Source organism: Lineus longissimus, chromosome 2 (assembly GCF_910592395.1).
Source record: "Lineus longissimus chromosome 2, tnLinLong1.2, whole genome shotgun sequence".
Classification (NCBI taxonomy): domain Eukaryota; kingdom Metazoa; phylum Nemertea; class Pilidiophora; order Heteronemertea; family Lineidae; genus Lineus; species Lineus longissimus.
Genome location: NC_088309.1, coordinates 386,530 through 401,817, shown reverse-complemented (window position 1 = coordinate 401,817; position 15,288 = coordinate 386,530). Strand labels below are relative to the sequence as shown.

The 15,288-nt window shown below is 45.9% G+C and overlaps 1 protein-coding gene across 1 annotated transcript in view; it reads right to left on the bottom strand.

Moving 5' to 3' along the window:
* Window positions 1–15,288, bottom strand: part of LOC135499984 (probable E3 ubiquitin-protein ligase HECTD4) — a 30,362-nt gene that overhangs the window by 4,926 nt on the left and 10,148 nt on the right. Inside the window, exons 19-42 of the mRNA XM_064791077.1 lie at window positions 14,010–14,196; window positions 13,587–13,691; window positions 13,134–13,222; window positions 12,560–12,883; window positions 11,362–11,497; window positions 10,987–11,153; window positions 10,463–10,609; window positions 9,975–10,162; window positions 9,512–9,668; window positions 8,945–9,225; window positions 8,177–8,633; window positions 7,861–7,996; window positions 7,063–7,574; window positions 6,526–6,745; window positions 6,180–6,341; window positions 5,798–5,946; window positions 5,302–5,545; window positions 4,843–5,116; window positions 4,428–4,697; window positions 3,917–4,182; window positions 3,414–3,574; window positions 2,769–3,180; window positions 2,365–2,495; window positions 247–2,127 (exon numbers count right to left, since the gene is read on the bottom strand). Of these exons, the coding sequence (XP_064647147.1) occupies window positions 247–2,127; window positions 2,365–2,495; window positions 2,769–3,180; window positions 3,414–3,574; window positions 3,917–4,182; window positions 4,428–4,697; window positions 4,843–5,116; window positions 5,302–5,545; window positions 5,798–5,946; window positions 6,180–6,341; window positions 6,526–6,745; window positions 7,063–7,574; window positions 7,861–7,996; window positions 8,177–8,633; window positions 8,945–9,225; window positions 9,512–9,668; window positions 9,975–10,162; window positions 10,463–10,609; window positions 10,987–11,153; window positions 11,362–11,497; window positions 12,560–12,883; window positions 13,134–13,222; window positions 13,587–13,691; window positions 14,010–14,196 (7,056 nt within the window). The remainder of the gene's footprint in view (window positions 1–246; window positions 2,128–2,364; window positions 2,496–2,768; window positions 3,181–3,413; window positions 3,575–3,916; window positions 4,183–4,427; window positions 4,698–4,842; window positions 5,117–5,301; window positions 5,546–5,797; window positions 5,947–6,179; window positions 6,342–6,525; window positions 6,746–7,062; window positions 7,575–7,860; window positions 7,997–8,176; window positions 8,634–8,944; window positions 9,226–9,511; window positions 9,669–9,974; window positions 10,163–10,462; window positions 10,610–10,986; window positions 11,154–11,361; window positions 11,498–12,559; window positions 12,884–13,133; window positions 13,223–13,586; window positions 13,692–14,009; window positions 14,197–15,288) is intronic.

Below are 15,288 nucleotides of genomic sequence, written 5' to 3'. Positions count from 1 at the left end.
CAAGACTTATTGTTTACGGTCAGCTTTCTAAGAGTGGTGACAGAGGCTGTTTTTAAGTCATTCCACATTTTTTTTGAACTGTGAATTAAGATGACTTTCTTCCTGACTGATGTTAACTCATTTTGCTAGCCTATGACCGTTAATAAACAACTCAGTTTACTGGCAGAGTTCAGCTTGAACCACTTTTCATAGCTTCCTAACAGCATCTGTATATCTACAAAGGTCTTGAGATCATCTATTACTCACTCTTCCTTATCCATGAACTTGGGCACACCGTAATGCTTGAGGACATAGGAGACTTGCTCTGCCAGTGTCTTCTTTGGGGCTCGAATATTAGACATGAACGATCCAAGCAGATTGCCCGGCGTCTGCATCATGATCTGATCCTTGCTCAAACAGATGAAGCCGCCCAACTCATGTCGGCTGTCGCTCACACCGACGCGCTGCTCTGAGATGAAACAGCTGTGGAACACCTCAGTCAAGGCTATCATGGCCTGGTCAGCCAGGTCCATAGAGGTGGTCAGGATCTTATCTGTCAGGTAGTGCTCAAGAGCAGGGTTCCCTTGTGGGTCGGAGAACAGGTTCTGGTTGACAGACGACACGGAGAGCATTTCCTCTTGCATGTCGGCAGGATCGAAGTCCATCCCGGTCAACATGAAGTCAAGCCCTGCGAGCAGAGCTTTGTTCTTGAAGACAGCTTTCCTGGCAGCATCCAGTTTGGTTTTCGAACGTAGCTCAAGTACAGCATATCCTTTGATTGTCTCATCCTGAGGAGAAGGCATTTCATTGGCTGCCGCAGCTCTCTCCCCTTGTGCCTCTGATGATGATTCTGTTGGAAGGAATATCTCGTTTCTAAATATGCCACCACAGGAGTTGCAAACCTTTCTAAGTGCCATTAGAACATCTTTCTTGGCAAGTTTCTTTGGTATGCCAGACAGGACGAGTAACCTGCTGTGTATAGAGGGCACTGTCAAGATTTGTGCCGCGTCTGAAATAGAGTCATTTGTCACGGATAAAGCACTCTCTGTGCCGCTGGTGAGATCCTGTAAGATCTGTGAGAGGGTAAGCGCTCGGTGGAACCACAGTAGGTCTTCTGGCTTGACACTTTGTAACGATAAGGAAGTCTTGGCTGTCGTCATGGACAACGAACTCGAAGATGTGAACAGGAGACCATGGCTAGGATCTGTGAATGAGACACTGGTGACTGGTGCCCCACCTATTGAGCTATCACTCTCACTACTCCTCGGGCTAGCGGTCAGGCGTGGTCCAGAGCTAGTTCTCTCACGGCGTGCCTTTAACTTCTTCCTCTTGGTTGAAGCATGTGGACTAGATGGCACAGCTGGTGGCGGACTCAGCGATGTTTGACTATCAGAAATATTGGCCCCAGATGTTGGTCCACCGGCCTCCGAGATGGCTAGACACACCTCCATCAGGCTATGGAAGTAGGTTGAGAAGCGTCCATAGTCTCCGTAGCCTAGCCCCATTCCATGGCCAGAAACCGTGGTCCCACTCGGCCAACCTTTAGTCTCCTCATCGAACAAGCTTTTCAGTTCTGACTGCAGGTGACTGAACAAGGAGTGTGATGGGCTGAGTGTTGGGCTCGTCGTAGGGAACAGACCCGATGCATTACACATACCGCGGTTCAGGACACGGATACTCTGAGCCAGCAGATGGAACACATACTCCTTCAACAACGCTGGTGTGTCCGACCTCCACATATACCCTGTTAACAGTTCTGTACCATGTAATATCACAGGAGCTGGGATGTCGACATCGCCAATATCCCGGAATGAGAAGATGTCCGAGTCTGCAGGCTCGTCTTTAGGACATGATGTTGGTCGTACTTTCTGACTGACTAACATCTCGAGGTAAGCGGCAGCCAATGGGAACTGGGCAGGAATGGCATGTATGGTAATGATGTGTCCAGGTGGTGGTGAGATCCCGATGCGTATAAAGACTTGGTCACATGGAATGATGACCGGACTGTACTGGTCCACGCTGTTGCTCCCTGTTGACGTATCACGAGGATAGCAGACAACCTCTTGTTTTGATTGGTCCCCGTTCTTTCTCACTCGATGGCCAGTGTAGCTGAAGATTCTCGCCCAAGGTGACTTGTAGGGAGATGTCCTGAAAGAGAAGAGTGGATGGTATGATCAGCTTTCACCATTTACCTACCAGTCAATGTGGCGGACAAGAAGGAAACTAGAACCTCTGTGTGAGAAAGTCGCTCTCCTGATCATGTGACGAACTGGTCAAACTTGAGGTATGAGAGGTGCTAATGCATTTCAAACATTGGTCACATCTCTTACACTGTTAATGTGAGCTGCTTCAGTCAACACTCTCAACTCATCAACAATGACTTACTCTTTCTTCGGCACCTTGGGGTCTATCCTACATGATATCACCAAGAAGGCTGCGCCAGTGAACTGGATGTCTGTGTTGACTTTGGTCTCGGTGACAGGGATCTCCTCATAGGGGAACATCTCAGGGGCAGTCTGTATGGAAAGAATCAAGCAAACATGTAGTCTTGTTCGACATGATTACTATGAAGAAGGCAACTTGAACCAATCTATTCTGATGTCAATATTTCTCCCATCACAAGAATGCTGCAGTCTCTTCTGATAGCAGGACACCCACACCACCAATGCTACTGGTTCTGGTCCACAGTTACTTCAACCCGAACTTGGTATTCTGCCACCTTCTATTAAGAACAGCAACTGTCAGTCCCTTGGTGTCTTTGCTGAATATATTTCAGAGAATAGCTTTACCTGCAGACAAAGACAGAGCTGATTTGTAAGCTCAATGAGGTAGTCCTCGCCCTGATGAGCAGCTCTGGCTATGGCCACCTGCAGCTCCTGCTGGAGGCGCTTCTTATCATGGTAGAACAGGTCAGATAGAGAACACGTGTTGGCCGCAAGGCAGGCTCCGGGTGACTGAGACGTCAATAATGAGGTGGCTGTCAAGCATCCATCGGGCTGCGGCTGGGCTAACAATTCGTTTGAGAGGAGCTGGAGATTTTCGATATCTAGATCTTGAAGAACTGCAGCAGATGCGGCAATGGTTGAGCTGAGACCACAGGAGAACGTCTCCATGGCAGGACTATTACACTGGTGAATGAGCTGGAGCAGAGCTGAGCGGCAGTACATCCTGGCTAGGGTACACTCGTGCTGGAGGAGCTCCCTGAAGACAAGCAATCAGAAGGAGGAACATCAAACTTGGCCCAAGAAGACTGTAAAATCATCCACAATGACTAGTACATGTAACTATTAACAGGTTGGGTTCCTCCATCTTTCAGAATGTGTCAGTTATATTTCTCATGATGTTGGTAATCCTCCCCTCATTGCCTTGGTAATCCTCTGAAATCTCACCCTAGTTTTAACATGTCAAGACAACCCTGAAGTTCAACAGCTTACCTGTGTATGAAGATATTGTTGGTGTCTATGACATGCTGGCCGGTCAGCATGTTCTTCCGATAGCCAGCAGGAGGACGCTCAAGGATTTCTAAAGGATACCAGTATCTCACAAGCACGCCCTCACTACGTAGATATGTTTCTACTAGCACCAATTCGTTGCTCTGTAAAGGCAAAAAGAAATGCAATGAGTGCTGAGTGTATCCTTCATTGTGACCTATTTGCCCTGGCAGACACAGACACGTTCTAATATGGTCTTTCTTCACTGCAAACAGTTCTCCTCAGAAGTCACTTAGGATCATCAGGCACCAGGCGGCAAAGTCACTCCATCGTGACAAGGGAAGAATAGTGTTCGAAAGTGTTTGAAATTGGTATCTCATATGACTAACCTATGAATAACCCACCATAATCAGAGTTATAACATGTACCAGGTTGAGCCTCTATCTAAATCCTGCATATCATATCTTTGTATCTATCAGCAATAGATACAAGACAGTCAGACTTACTGAATCTATATCGAGCACATTTCCAGTGAGGCCGAATGTCTTGAGCATGCCTCGGACAGCAAACTTGGGTTGCAGGATGTTGCCACTTTGTCCAACATTGGTAGGCGTCCTGATTACCACAGTGGTGCCCTTCCTGACCCTCTCAATGGTAAACTTGGCCAGCTCTTCCTTGATATCATCGATGGTTGGCAGGTGAAGGTCACGTGGCATTCCACCGTTCTCCTCATAAAGGAACTCAACCGTCTGACGAGCGATGTCCGTCATCCCTGAAGATAAAGAATGATCTGAGCTGAACCAGTCACAGGCAACAACTTCATAAAGGTGGAAAATGACACGCAGACATTTGACCTGTTCTAAGTTTCCATTTGGCATTTGGTTTAAACATGGCAGGGCCTTATGCTCATCAAAATCTCTCACCTGTCACTCTGTGAGTTGAACTCATGACAATCACTGGAGTCTAGTTGGATGGATTGGAGTCATTGACCAGATGTTGGTTGTGTAAATCACTCACCCAGCTGAAGAGCTCCCCTGATCTGCTCCAGTCCATCCTTTCTCTCAGCCTCATTACGGAACCTTCTCTTGATCACTGGGAACACCTTCTGTTCCCACGCCTTCACCAGCAGAGCGTAGTGGTCCTCACTTGGCTCGCTATCATCAGCATCATCAATGTCAGACTCTGTGTCCAGGTTGGCCTGCTGGGTGTGGAGGTCTGGCCCGGTGCTCGGCAGGTGGCCATAGCTTGGCAAGAGCTTGTAGCACCGTGAGATCTCACTGTTGTACTCTGTGAAAAGGAGTCAGATTGATGCAATGAATTAGACATGAGACAGCTGCAGCATAGCAGTCACTACATGAGGAAACACACTGTCTCCATGTTTGAGGTCATCAGGATAGAGTGGTTTAACGTTGCTATCATCAAGGAAGGTTACCTTTGTTAGGCTTGGGCATGGTCGGCACTCGACACGGCGGTCTCATAGGCCCTCTCATATTCTTCATATCCCTGATATCAATTGATGTGAGACTGGTGGTGGTCGAGGATGAGCCGTCACTCTCACTGTCCGAGGCAAGCTGGAACGGCAGCTCATGCAGGACCTCATGGAAGTCGAAGCTTGTATCGTGGCACTCATCAGCAGCATTGCGGTGATGCTGACCTTCCGCGTATGCGAACGCTCTCGTGCCAAAGTTAGCTCGCACTCTCGTGTTCTGCAACAAGATAACCATATACTTGAGAGACGAGTGACAAATGCACAGTGAATCTTCTCGGCTCAACTTCTTCTTCTTTGAAATCCTCTACTCAATTTCAGGCAACCTGAAGTATACCATTCAATGGACCCCTTTCTAAAGCCTTTTTGAGGCCATGTGTGTTATGTGATATAAATTGCACTCACCTTTTTTTGTATATGAACGACAGGCCATAGGCCACCAGAGACCTCATCAAGTGTTGCAGCCAGCCTCTCACCATTGTAAGTGAAGTAGACCTGACCCCGTACTTGTTGTCCAGGTAAGGCCGGGGTGTCACCCTGTCTCTTCCAGCCAACACCAGCCACGTCCCCAGCATTGAGGCTGACATCAAGGCGAGCACTCTTCCACTGGAGCAGGCTGGAGCCGTTGTAATGGACAGCTCGACCATTGCTGAAGAAGAATCATAATGTTGGTGAGCCTGTGTGTGGTTTGTGTCTCAGTGCTGAAGCTCTTGTTCTCATTGAGAGAATCGCGCATGTTACGCTGGTCACATGACACTGCTGGCCAAGGAGATGTTACAGTGGCCTACTTTCATGAAAGAAATGAGAAAGGCCTGGTAAACTCAAAGGTTTTGACAGAGCAGATAAAAGTCCTGCCAGAGATATCAGGAGATGCAGACAGCAATGTCTACCGGTAACTTACTTGTGAAATAAGCATGTTCCGATGGGGTTTGTCCAGCCTCCGTCCTTCCTCTCAGCACCAGGGGCGAAACCAAATGAGATGATGGGACCACTCTCCTCCTGGGAGTCGCCGAACGAGCAGATTTCAATCTCCCAGTAGAAAGATGGTGCCTGGGGAAACATTTCAAGGAATTTCTCATATCATTTCAAATCACAAAACATTGCTGCAACACCAGGGAAAAGGAAACAAATGACTTTTTGTTTGTTTTTGAAATGTGGTTGATCCAAGTCAAAAGTTGTCAGTGTTTGAAGTCATGTCAGAATCTTACAAACAGACCATTCACCTTGCCCATGCCGCAGACTAAATAAGTCTGTAGAGAACTCTCTCTTTCTTTAGGACTCACCTGCTGTGGAATAGCTTGTGTGGCATATACGAGTGTGCCTCGAGGAAGCCCACTGCCCGCACTCGGATCACCGAGGAATGTGATGCCAGTCTGACCGTGCGAGAAGAGACATGCTCGCACAGGTGGGAATGCTCGCGTTGGGTCCCATGTTATCTCCTTCGCCTGAAGAGGTAAACCAACATTGTTAAACTCTCTCTTGGAGTAATGTGCGAGAAATAAAGGACCTATCGCCAAGAGAATTTGTGTGAAAACTCTCATAACAGAAGTTACTGACAACAACACAAAGTAGCCTGTGATCAGTATGAGGCTATGATTTTGATCAACACCTTCAAAAGAGTCAACTTACAGGAGTAGCTGGGGCCTTGGTCGGTGGTGGTGGAGGTTTGGCACAGTCCCGAAACAACATCCTCAGTCTCACACACTGCGACTCGATGACAGGGAAGCGCTCACCAGGGCTGCAGTCTTTAGACAATGACTTCAAGATCTCAATGGCGGCACTTGAATGCTGGATGAATGTGCTCGCGAAGGAGACATCACTCAGGTGACTAGATAGAACCATACACGCCCTAAGAGGTAAGGTTTCATTTTTAGTTCGAAATGACTTAATAATATAGGATGAACGCAATCTGTTTCACAACCCAATAAGACTAGTGCTCTCCAATACTCTCTCACTCTCTGTCATTAGAAAATGCCTGAGTGATAGGAATGAACACTCACTAAGAACCCCTGATGTCTTCAGGATATTGTGAGAGCACTTTGTTTTAATTGATGCAAACAACGTCAACTCCTGGCCTTGATGTAGGCCCTCAGCAGAAATACTGGGGCCAGAAGTGTTCACACGCACTCTTAATTCCCGTGATGACTAACAAGGACTGGTATGTACCTTGTTCTGATTTCGGCGACTACCCTGCAGATCTGATTAGCCGTCGCATTCCCATCACCATGGATCGGCAAGGGCTGTTGTATCGGTGACCCGCCTCCATTTTGTGGCAACAGTAGTGACTGCACTGTGGTGACAATCCCCTCCATCATGGAGAGATTATGTAACGGCAGCGGCTCATTCCTCGGTGGCTGGAGCCGTGACAGAGGCACCTGAACTGTATCACTGTATCTGGCCGACTGCTCCCCTTCAGGCAGCGTCGCCAACTGGACGGTCGCCAAACCAGTTTGTTCAGAAACGCTCAGCACCACTCCACTCGAGCTACGAATCCCCTCGCCAGCAATCTTGACTTCGCACCCTGGTTTGATTGTCTCCTTGAATCCGCCCAAGGCACACAGGGCCGCATCCACTTGCTTGGCCATCGCCATCAGCTGCTCCTGGCTGCAGCGAGGAGAGCCAAGGTTCTCCAGTGAGTTCATCAGCAGTGGCAGACATGATAAAGCATTGGAGATCACCTGCAGCAAAAGACATTCCCAGTCAAAATCCAAACTTGAGCAGACAACAGTCAGGAGCTACCTTTCCTCAAAAGCTGATGTGTTGTTGGAAACATCTTTGAAGAAAAATCATTGGTATTAGCAGTCTGAACATGTTTCTTTAATTTGTTTCTTTGTCAACAGACACCGTAACGGCTGCTGGGAGAGCAAAGCAACCCTGATCTGATGTTACATGAGGGCAGACGTGCAACGTCTGATACAAAGGGAAACCATTAAAGATAAACTATTCGATAACATGACTTGCTACCTTTTCGACTGCCTTGACCCACATCTGAGCTGTCATGGTCTCTGGGGTCGTCAACAGACCATGGAGCAGAGCTATCACCTCTGAGGCCATACTGTTAGCTACGTGGCCACTGATGAATGGCCGAACAGGATCAGTCCTACAAATGGAAGAAATGAATAGAGTCAGTCTGAGATAATCAGAGACAAAAAGCTATGAGACAATTTCTGTGATCAAAGTTGGCGACAGATGTTGAGATCAATCCTCAAAGAAATGCTAAATCATCTGATATCCAAGCAGATAGTAGTGTTAGTTTCACCTCTATAGTGGGGAGTCTTACCGATTCAGCTCAAAGTTCTTCTCCTTACAGATGACATCCGCTCCAGTCTTTTTCTTGTCAGAGGCATTGCTCTCAGCAGACGTCAGGTCTACAGGAGGTCCAGTGCTGACGACCAAGCCAAGCTGGGCCCACTTAGCAGCCTTACGCAGGACAGAGACAGCGTCCTCCGTGGTCACCTCCGCCTTGTTGTTCTTGGTCATATCCCTGTCCATCCTGACGATGCGCTCTATGTTCGCAGCGCTGTTGATTCTGAATGAGCGGCTGTCCGAGCTGATGAGAGGTTGGATGACCTCATGTGATGACTGCTCCTCCCGCTTGAAGAGAAACACTGACAATCGTCCATCTCTAACGTCGTGGTCTTCGCTTTGATCTTTGTCCGGACCTGACGCGTCTTTTGAGAGGGAATTGAATTCCTGTTCCTGGGAGGAGCATCGTCCAGAGATGGTTGTCTGTCCTCCTGAAAGAGATCACAGTTTCATTTCAAATCAGACTTGCTTACACAGGACACCATAAGCTACTCCTGTTTAACACTTGGACGAAGTCTTTGCTTGCCACGGCATAGGCTCCAGGTGCAAGACATCTTAGCTTTTTACCTCTCACTCAAGGGCAACTGAAGAATAAGATGACATGTCCAGGGTCAAAAAAGGGTTCTGACACCAGAACTTATCCGTTCTTACTAGGGCTCTCACAGTATACATGCTTGTCAGCTCAAACACAGACATGCACAGTGTTTCAGTTCAAACACCCCTGATAAATAATGACTTGTACCTGGCACAATAAAATCTCCAAGTTTTGCTAGAAGAAGGCTGGCAATCTTCACCATCGGTGTGGAGAAGTCCACTTCAGTCGTATAGGCTGTGTGGAGGTCTTGGCCCCAGGCCGGCAGCTGAACCTTCTTGCTATCATCGGCACTCATGAGTGGCAGGGCGACACGACACAGCTGCAGGATGATTAGGACGAGATTGGGCGAGGGCCGCTGGTCCAGGAGGAGGGAGAGGAGTTTAGACACACATGCTGGCTGGCTCAGGATCGCTTTACCCATCTTGCTCCTGGAAAGAAATACAACAAAATACTTATACAACATCAAGTTTTTAGCACATAGAGCATGGTCAACAGGTCAAATAGTGAAATAACGTTGTAATGACAAGATGGTTTAACAACAAAAGAGCAACTGAGATCCTTGTGATGCCATGCTTGGTGTATGTTATAGTAGTCAGAATTGAGACTCTAGAAATAAACCAAGTAAGGGTGAGAGTTTTGTGAAATAGCAATGATTAAGTTGTATGAAATGACTTGAGAAGGCTTACAAAGTGATAGATGACAAGAAATACTGACCTTGAGAGATTGTTCAGTAGATTAAGTATCTCCTGCAGGGCTTCATTCCCTGCTGCTTCATTGCCATTGGATTCTGTTGCTCTGGCCAGATGGTTAGTAAGCAGGATGGAGACCTGGCGTGCCAGACCAGAGTGCTCGAGCTCATCAAACGGCACACCTGGAAAGGAACATCATAAGAATGTGAAGGAGATTTGACCCCGAATAGAATCAATCTTGACACAAATTGTCAAATCAGATAGCGCTCATTGACTACTTTGCTTGAAAGATTATGTCAACAGGGTTTGACGATGCCTCTCTTTCTAGATGACTGCCTCTTGTGATGGAGTCTTCAAACTTGCAAACTATGTATATTATGTGTCAGCCTCTTTTGATTCCAATGTCATAGTCACACATTTCATGGCATGATGCCATCCTCAACAGCCACGAGGATCCACCAGCTATCAACCATTCTGTCACCACTTACTGTCATCTTGTTCCCACTCGACATATCTACTCGCAAGGACCTGGAATCCGGCCCACGCCATGGCGGAGACCTTCTGCTTGGTCGTCTGGGTGTCTGAGGTGGAATTGTCACCTCGATAGTTACTCAGGCTGCAGAGTCTGTCTAAGAGGTGGACGAGGCCTGAGCGCATCAGACACTTCTCTTCAGACCTGACCAGATGGAAGGCAAATACAAGTCAGATAAAGCATAAGGAGGTATAGCTTGTTTTGGATAACACCCAAGAGGCCTCATCATAGAGTCTTGACTCAATTGTGACATCAGAGTTGATCAGATGGGTTCTAGTCAATAGTTTACCAACCCATGATGATAATATTGTGGCATTAATTCCAACTGACTTGTCACATTGGTCAAGTCACTTTTAATCATTGTCTCCAGTTTTGTGAGAGATGTAAAACTAGAGTGAAAGATGCATGTGAGGGGGTAGCAACACATGCTACTAGACCACTTACCTGGTATATGGCACGACACACAGCAAGCCGATACTGTTACAGCAGGCGATCGGATACCTTGCTGCCAGCTGCACCACTGAGGTCATCGTCTCAGCAAAGGCATCGCGGACAGAATCTACCACACCACCACATGTCAGCTCATCAATCCTGAAATCAACCGAGTTAGATGAGATGAGAATGGAATCAGAGTTTCAACTTATGGCAGCTGAGTATCACACAGAGCAAGTGAGTATCACACAGAACAAGTGAGTATCACACAGAGCAAGTGAGTATCACACAGAGCAAGTGAGTATCACACAGAGCAAGTGAGTATCACACAGAGCAAGTGAGTATCACACAGAGCAAGTGAGTAACAAATCGTTAGAAGATCAACAATCAACACAATAATGCTATTGTATCTCTGTATCCTTTAGACACATTGATGTAACAACATTTCAGCTATTTCAGAATGAGCATGGTGTCTTCCTTATGCATGTTGACATGGACAAAATTTCAACGAGAGAGGAAAAACCCAGAGGGCATACCTTGGTCCTCTCTGCAGCACTGAAGTGACAGCAGCCACGAGGTGAGTAGCACCTCCGACCCGCGAGGCGGCCGTCAGCAGCTCCTTCATGTGAACCAGGGCCTGTTTCCTTGTGTAGCCACGCTTCTGTCTCACCTTGGCCGCTGACAGGAAACTATCACAGGATACCTGCAGCAAACGATAACAAAGGCACTTGTTCTAATCACCAAATACTCAGCCTCTAAGTTCCACATGATCATGAGACAATTGGGCAGATTTTCATCCCAACCTGTTTTGATCGATTTTGACATTATTCATAAAAGAGAAGTCTAATCAACTTAGGGATAACTGTCAAGATGAAATCTCCCAATATTACCAGTATACTGGTGATACTCACGGCTTTGTCCGGGTCGCTCCCGATGAACGAGAAGAGTTGGTCCAACAGGAGGACATGGGGTGGTCTCTCCTTTGAATGCTCATCGACGAGGCCCTCCAGGATGCTCACGGTGCCCTTACGATGGTACTGACGCTTCCTGGCAACAAAACACACATTTAGATAACTTTGTGAGATTTAAGTGTCTTAAAAGGCAACAACAGGTTCTAAGAGTCACCAATGAAAACAAAGTTCATGGACGTACTGGCCCTTTAAGCACTCTAAATCAATGATCTTGAAGAAACATGGATGGACTGGCCCTAATTTGAAATAAATCATCATCACTTCAATCAATTCTAAAGAAAGGCCATCATTGAGTTATCAAATGACTTGAATCCTTGAATGAATAAAGCCACTTAATCCTCAATCAAAATGAATGGGTAACCTATTGTCTTCCAATCCAGTCCAGGATACCTTGACACTATTGTTCATGACTGCTGTCAGTTAGGATTTATCATGTGACTCATACGACAATACACTCAAGTAATAGTCAGGGTCCCCTTGCATAAGACCTTTGTTGAACTGCCCCAGACTGGTTTAGAACCAGTGTAATGCTGGACATGAAAGTGTGTGGGGGGGGGGGGGGGAGAAGCCCAAAGGATTTCTCTAATTTTGAGCAGTTTTTCCAACTTTTGGTCGATTAAACCCAGCATTTCATCCATCCACCTTCGACAAGAAGTGTTAAGAAGAGGAAGACAGTGATAACAGGAGTTTGTAAGCTTGGTTGGACTACTCTGAATACAAGTTTTGCAAAATATTTTCCCGCCAAATTTGGACTAACATTTCCACAGTGACTTTGTCATTGATGAGAATCGTGTCCGCTGATATAACCAAACAGTAGCAACGTTTATTTGAGTTTTCTGCGGCAACTACAGCTTTGGATATTAATCAAAAATGCCTTCAAAGTATTTTGCAAGACTTGTGTTTTATCATCCTGTGTTGTGACATAGCTTCTCATTGCAGAATACTTCAGTAAGGAAGATAACTCGTCTGAAGATTACTTTTCACTTTCTTTGGTCACTTTTCTGAAGATTCAGTAAGGCATATTTGATCCATACATTAGAGATAAAAGTTTGAAAAAAATTTGTTGGCCCAAATTTAAGATTATTCTAATATTCGTCTTTCTTTACATAACCAAGTCATTTACAAATCCTGAACCTACCTCTGTAACTTCATGATATCCACAATGCTATCGTCCTGAGCTGCGGACTTGATGTCTGCTGGCACCGAGATACTCCTGCTGTACGCAATGTTAGCATGGAGGACCTCCGTGTCTGACCTGGCCATCACACCGGGCACAGTCTTCTGCATCATACCAGGGTAGTGTGACATGCTCCTCGGGAGCCCTGTCTGGCCACTCTCTGGCCCGATGTTCACCTGTAGTAAGAGGTTAAGTCTCTCTTTCAAGGCATACACCAGGGCCCTGGTCTTAGGCAAACACTTCTCCTCCTTCTTATCGAGAGAGAGTTCAGTTTCCATCTTTTCCCTGAAAACGTTTGAAAGACATCATCATTTTAGCGGGTTACCCCTTTAAGGCTACACATCACATCTGTGTAATACTTCAAATTGATATACCCGGTATAAACTGACTCTGAAAATTCCTCAAAATCTTCTTAAAAATGTTGCAGATGTTGTCTGGTTTAGAGATCTCAAGAATGACTTTCGAAAACATGTACTATCATTTCATAGTTATCTGCCAAACCTTCCAAACCATGAACATTGAGAGCCTAACTTACCTGAGGGCTGAGACAGAGTTTTCAGGATTTGTATTGTCTGTTTCCACATCTTTCAAGAAGCACAACATGGTCAGCTCTTTACTCTTGTTCTGAAAACAATAGACTTCAAATGATAATAGAAAGTTCAACTTGGTTCAGGCTTGATCCTTCATCATGAACTTGGCTCAGGCTTGATCCTTCATCATGAACTTGGCTCAGGCTTGATCCTTCATCATGAACTTGGCTCAGGCTTGATCCTTCATCATGAACTTGGCTCAGGCTTGATCCTTCATCATGAACTTGGCTCAGGCTTGATCCTTCATCATGAACTTGGCTCAGGCTTGATCATGAAGCAGAGATGGACATTATCTTGTCACACCAGTTTACTCTGGATGTCTCCTTCATTACACCTGACCGTGTTTCAAGCTAACAATGAATGTCTCTGACTTGACTCTGGTTCAGAGTCGAGCATACCTCATTGAGATGATAGTCCATAAAGAAGGCATCCTTGATGTCCACCATTCCCTGCTGTATTTCATCCAGCTCAACCTTCCAGCGCTGCTCGATCTCTGCTATCGTCTACAAATGGCAAATGTGCATTAGTTTTAATGGAGATCTTTCTCATTTCTGAAACATCTCAAACAGTTTCAAGCATTGAACTGAATGACACACTACTTGCTTTTATCCTGCATTTGATCTTTGGGAGTTTGTTGTATGCTACTTTGATTGGGCACCAATTTGGGTACTGTGCCAATCCTAGGTCAGCAACTGATATCATAGAATTTCTCAGACAAAACATGAATGGGTTGATATCGGATCTATCCTTAACCACCACAGGCAAGACGTTGTCAACTTCCCCAACGTATTTCAGGCAGATACCTGTCCTCAATGTCCTACCTGTAGTTGTCTGATTAGGGCATCTATCCTGCGATAGACATCTGACATGATATTCGACAAGAGCCAGTACTCATCAGTCTGGTGCTCCTCGATGTTAGTCAGCTGGTGCAGCGAGTCTGACAGCATGAGATGCTTGATCGTCGCTGAGATGATGGATTCTTCCAGGTCGTCAGGCAGAATCACTTCCCTAAAATATGAATGATCTTTGAGGATTGAACAGTTATGGTGTGAGCCATCTCTCAGCACTATTCATTCATGCTGAGGAGTTGTCGTGAAGCCTCATCTGGAAACAATGCCAACCTTCTTCACCCGATGGTCAGGGTTGAATGTTCTGGTTCAGCAAGTCAAAATATCTCTTAAATAGAGTTAATCATTGGTGCAATATGGGTTACATTTAAATGATGTTATAAAATTAAAAGAATATCAACCTATGTTTAAAACGGATAATGTAAGTTTTAAATATATTTGGCCCCACTATCCCGACTGTGGTGTAGCACCCGACTGTAACAGGTTGAATAGGGAATATTACTGTTATGGATGTCAGATAGTGGGTTCCTGGCATATGCAAACAAGTTCAATGGGCATAGTCAACCCACGCGGCGACACCAAGGACCGCTGGCTGATCTATTGATATGTTCGCAGGAGGGTGTCAAAGTCGGGGAGACAAAGAGCCACTTGTCTCTTGTAGGGGGTTCATTAGGAAGTGTTTGCATATGTTAAGCCAATAAACACAAGGTGTTAATCCAATTCAGTTTTGGGTTTGGCGGAGAAAACTAATCTTACATAAGTCCCAAAACAATATCATATGTCTTTATGGCAATATTTATTATTGGGACCCAGTACAGTGCCGTTCTATCCAATATTCCTGGGGCTGTGGGAGAGGCTTCTTGTCTAAACAGTACCATTCTGCCCCCTCTAAGGCATACAGTGGTAACTCACAAAGTGACTAAACACAGGTTGTTGATCCTTCAGTTTTGGGTTTGGCGGAGAAAACTAATCTTACATAAGTCCCAAAACAATATCATATGTCCTTGAGGCAATATTTATTATTGGGACCCAGTACAGTGCCGTTCTATCCAATATTCCTGGGGCTGTGGGAGAGGCTTCTTGTTTAAACAGTACCATTCTGCCCCCTCTAAGGCATACAGTGGTAACTGATGAATAAATGGCTAAATGAAAGTAGGTTGAACACAAGGTGTTGATACTTTACAAGTGTATCGGGGAGATAACTGACCTTACAGAAGGGCCAGATGATAACTCAAAGACTGATGAATTCATA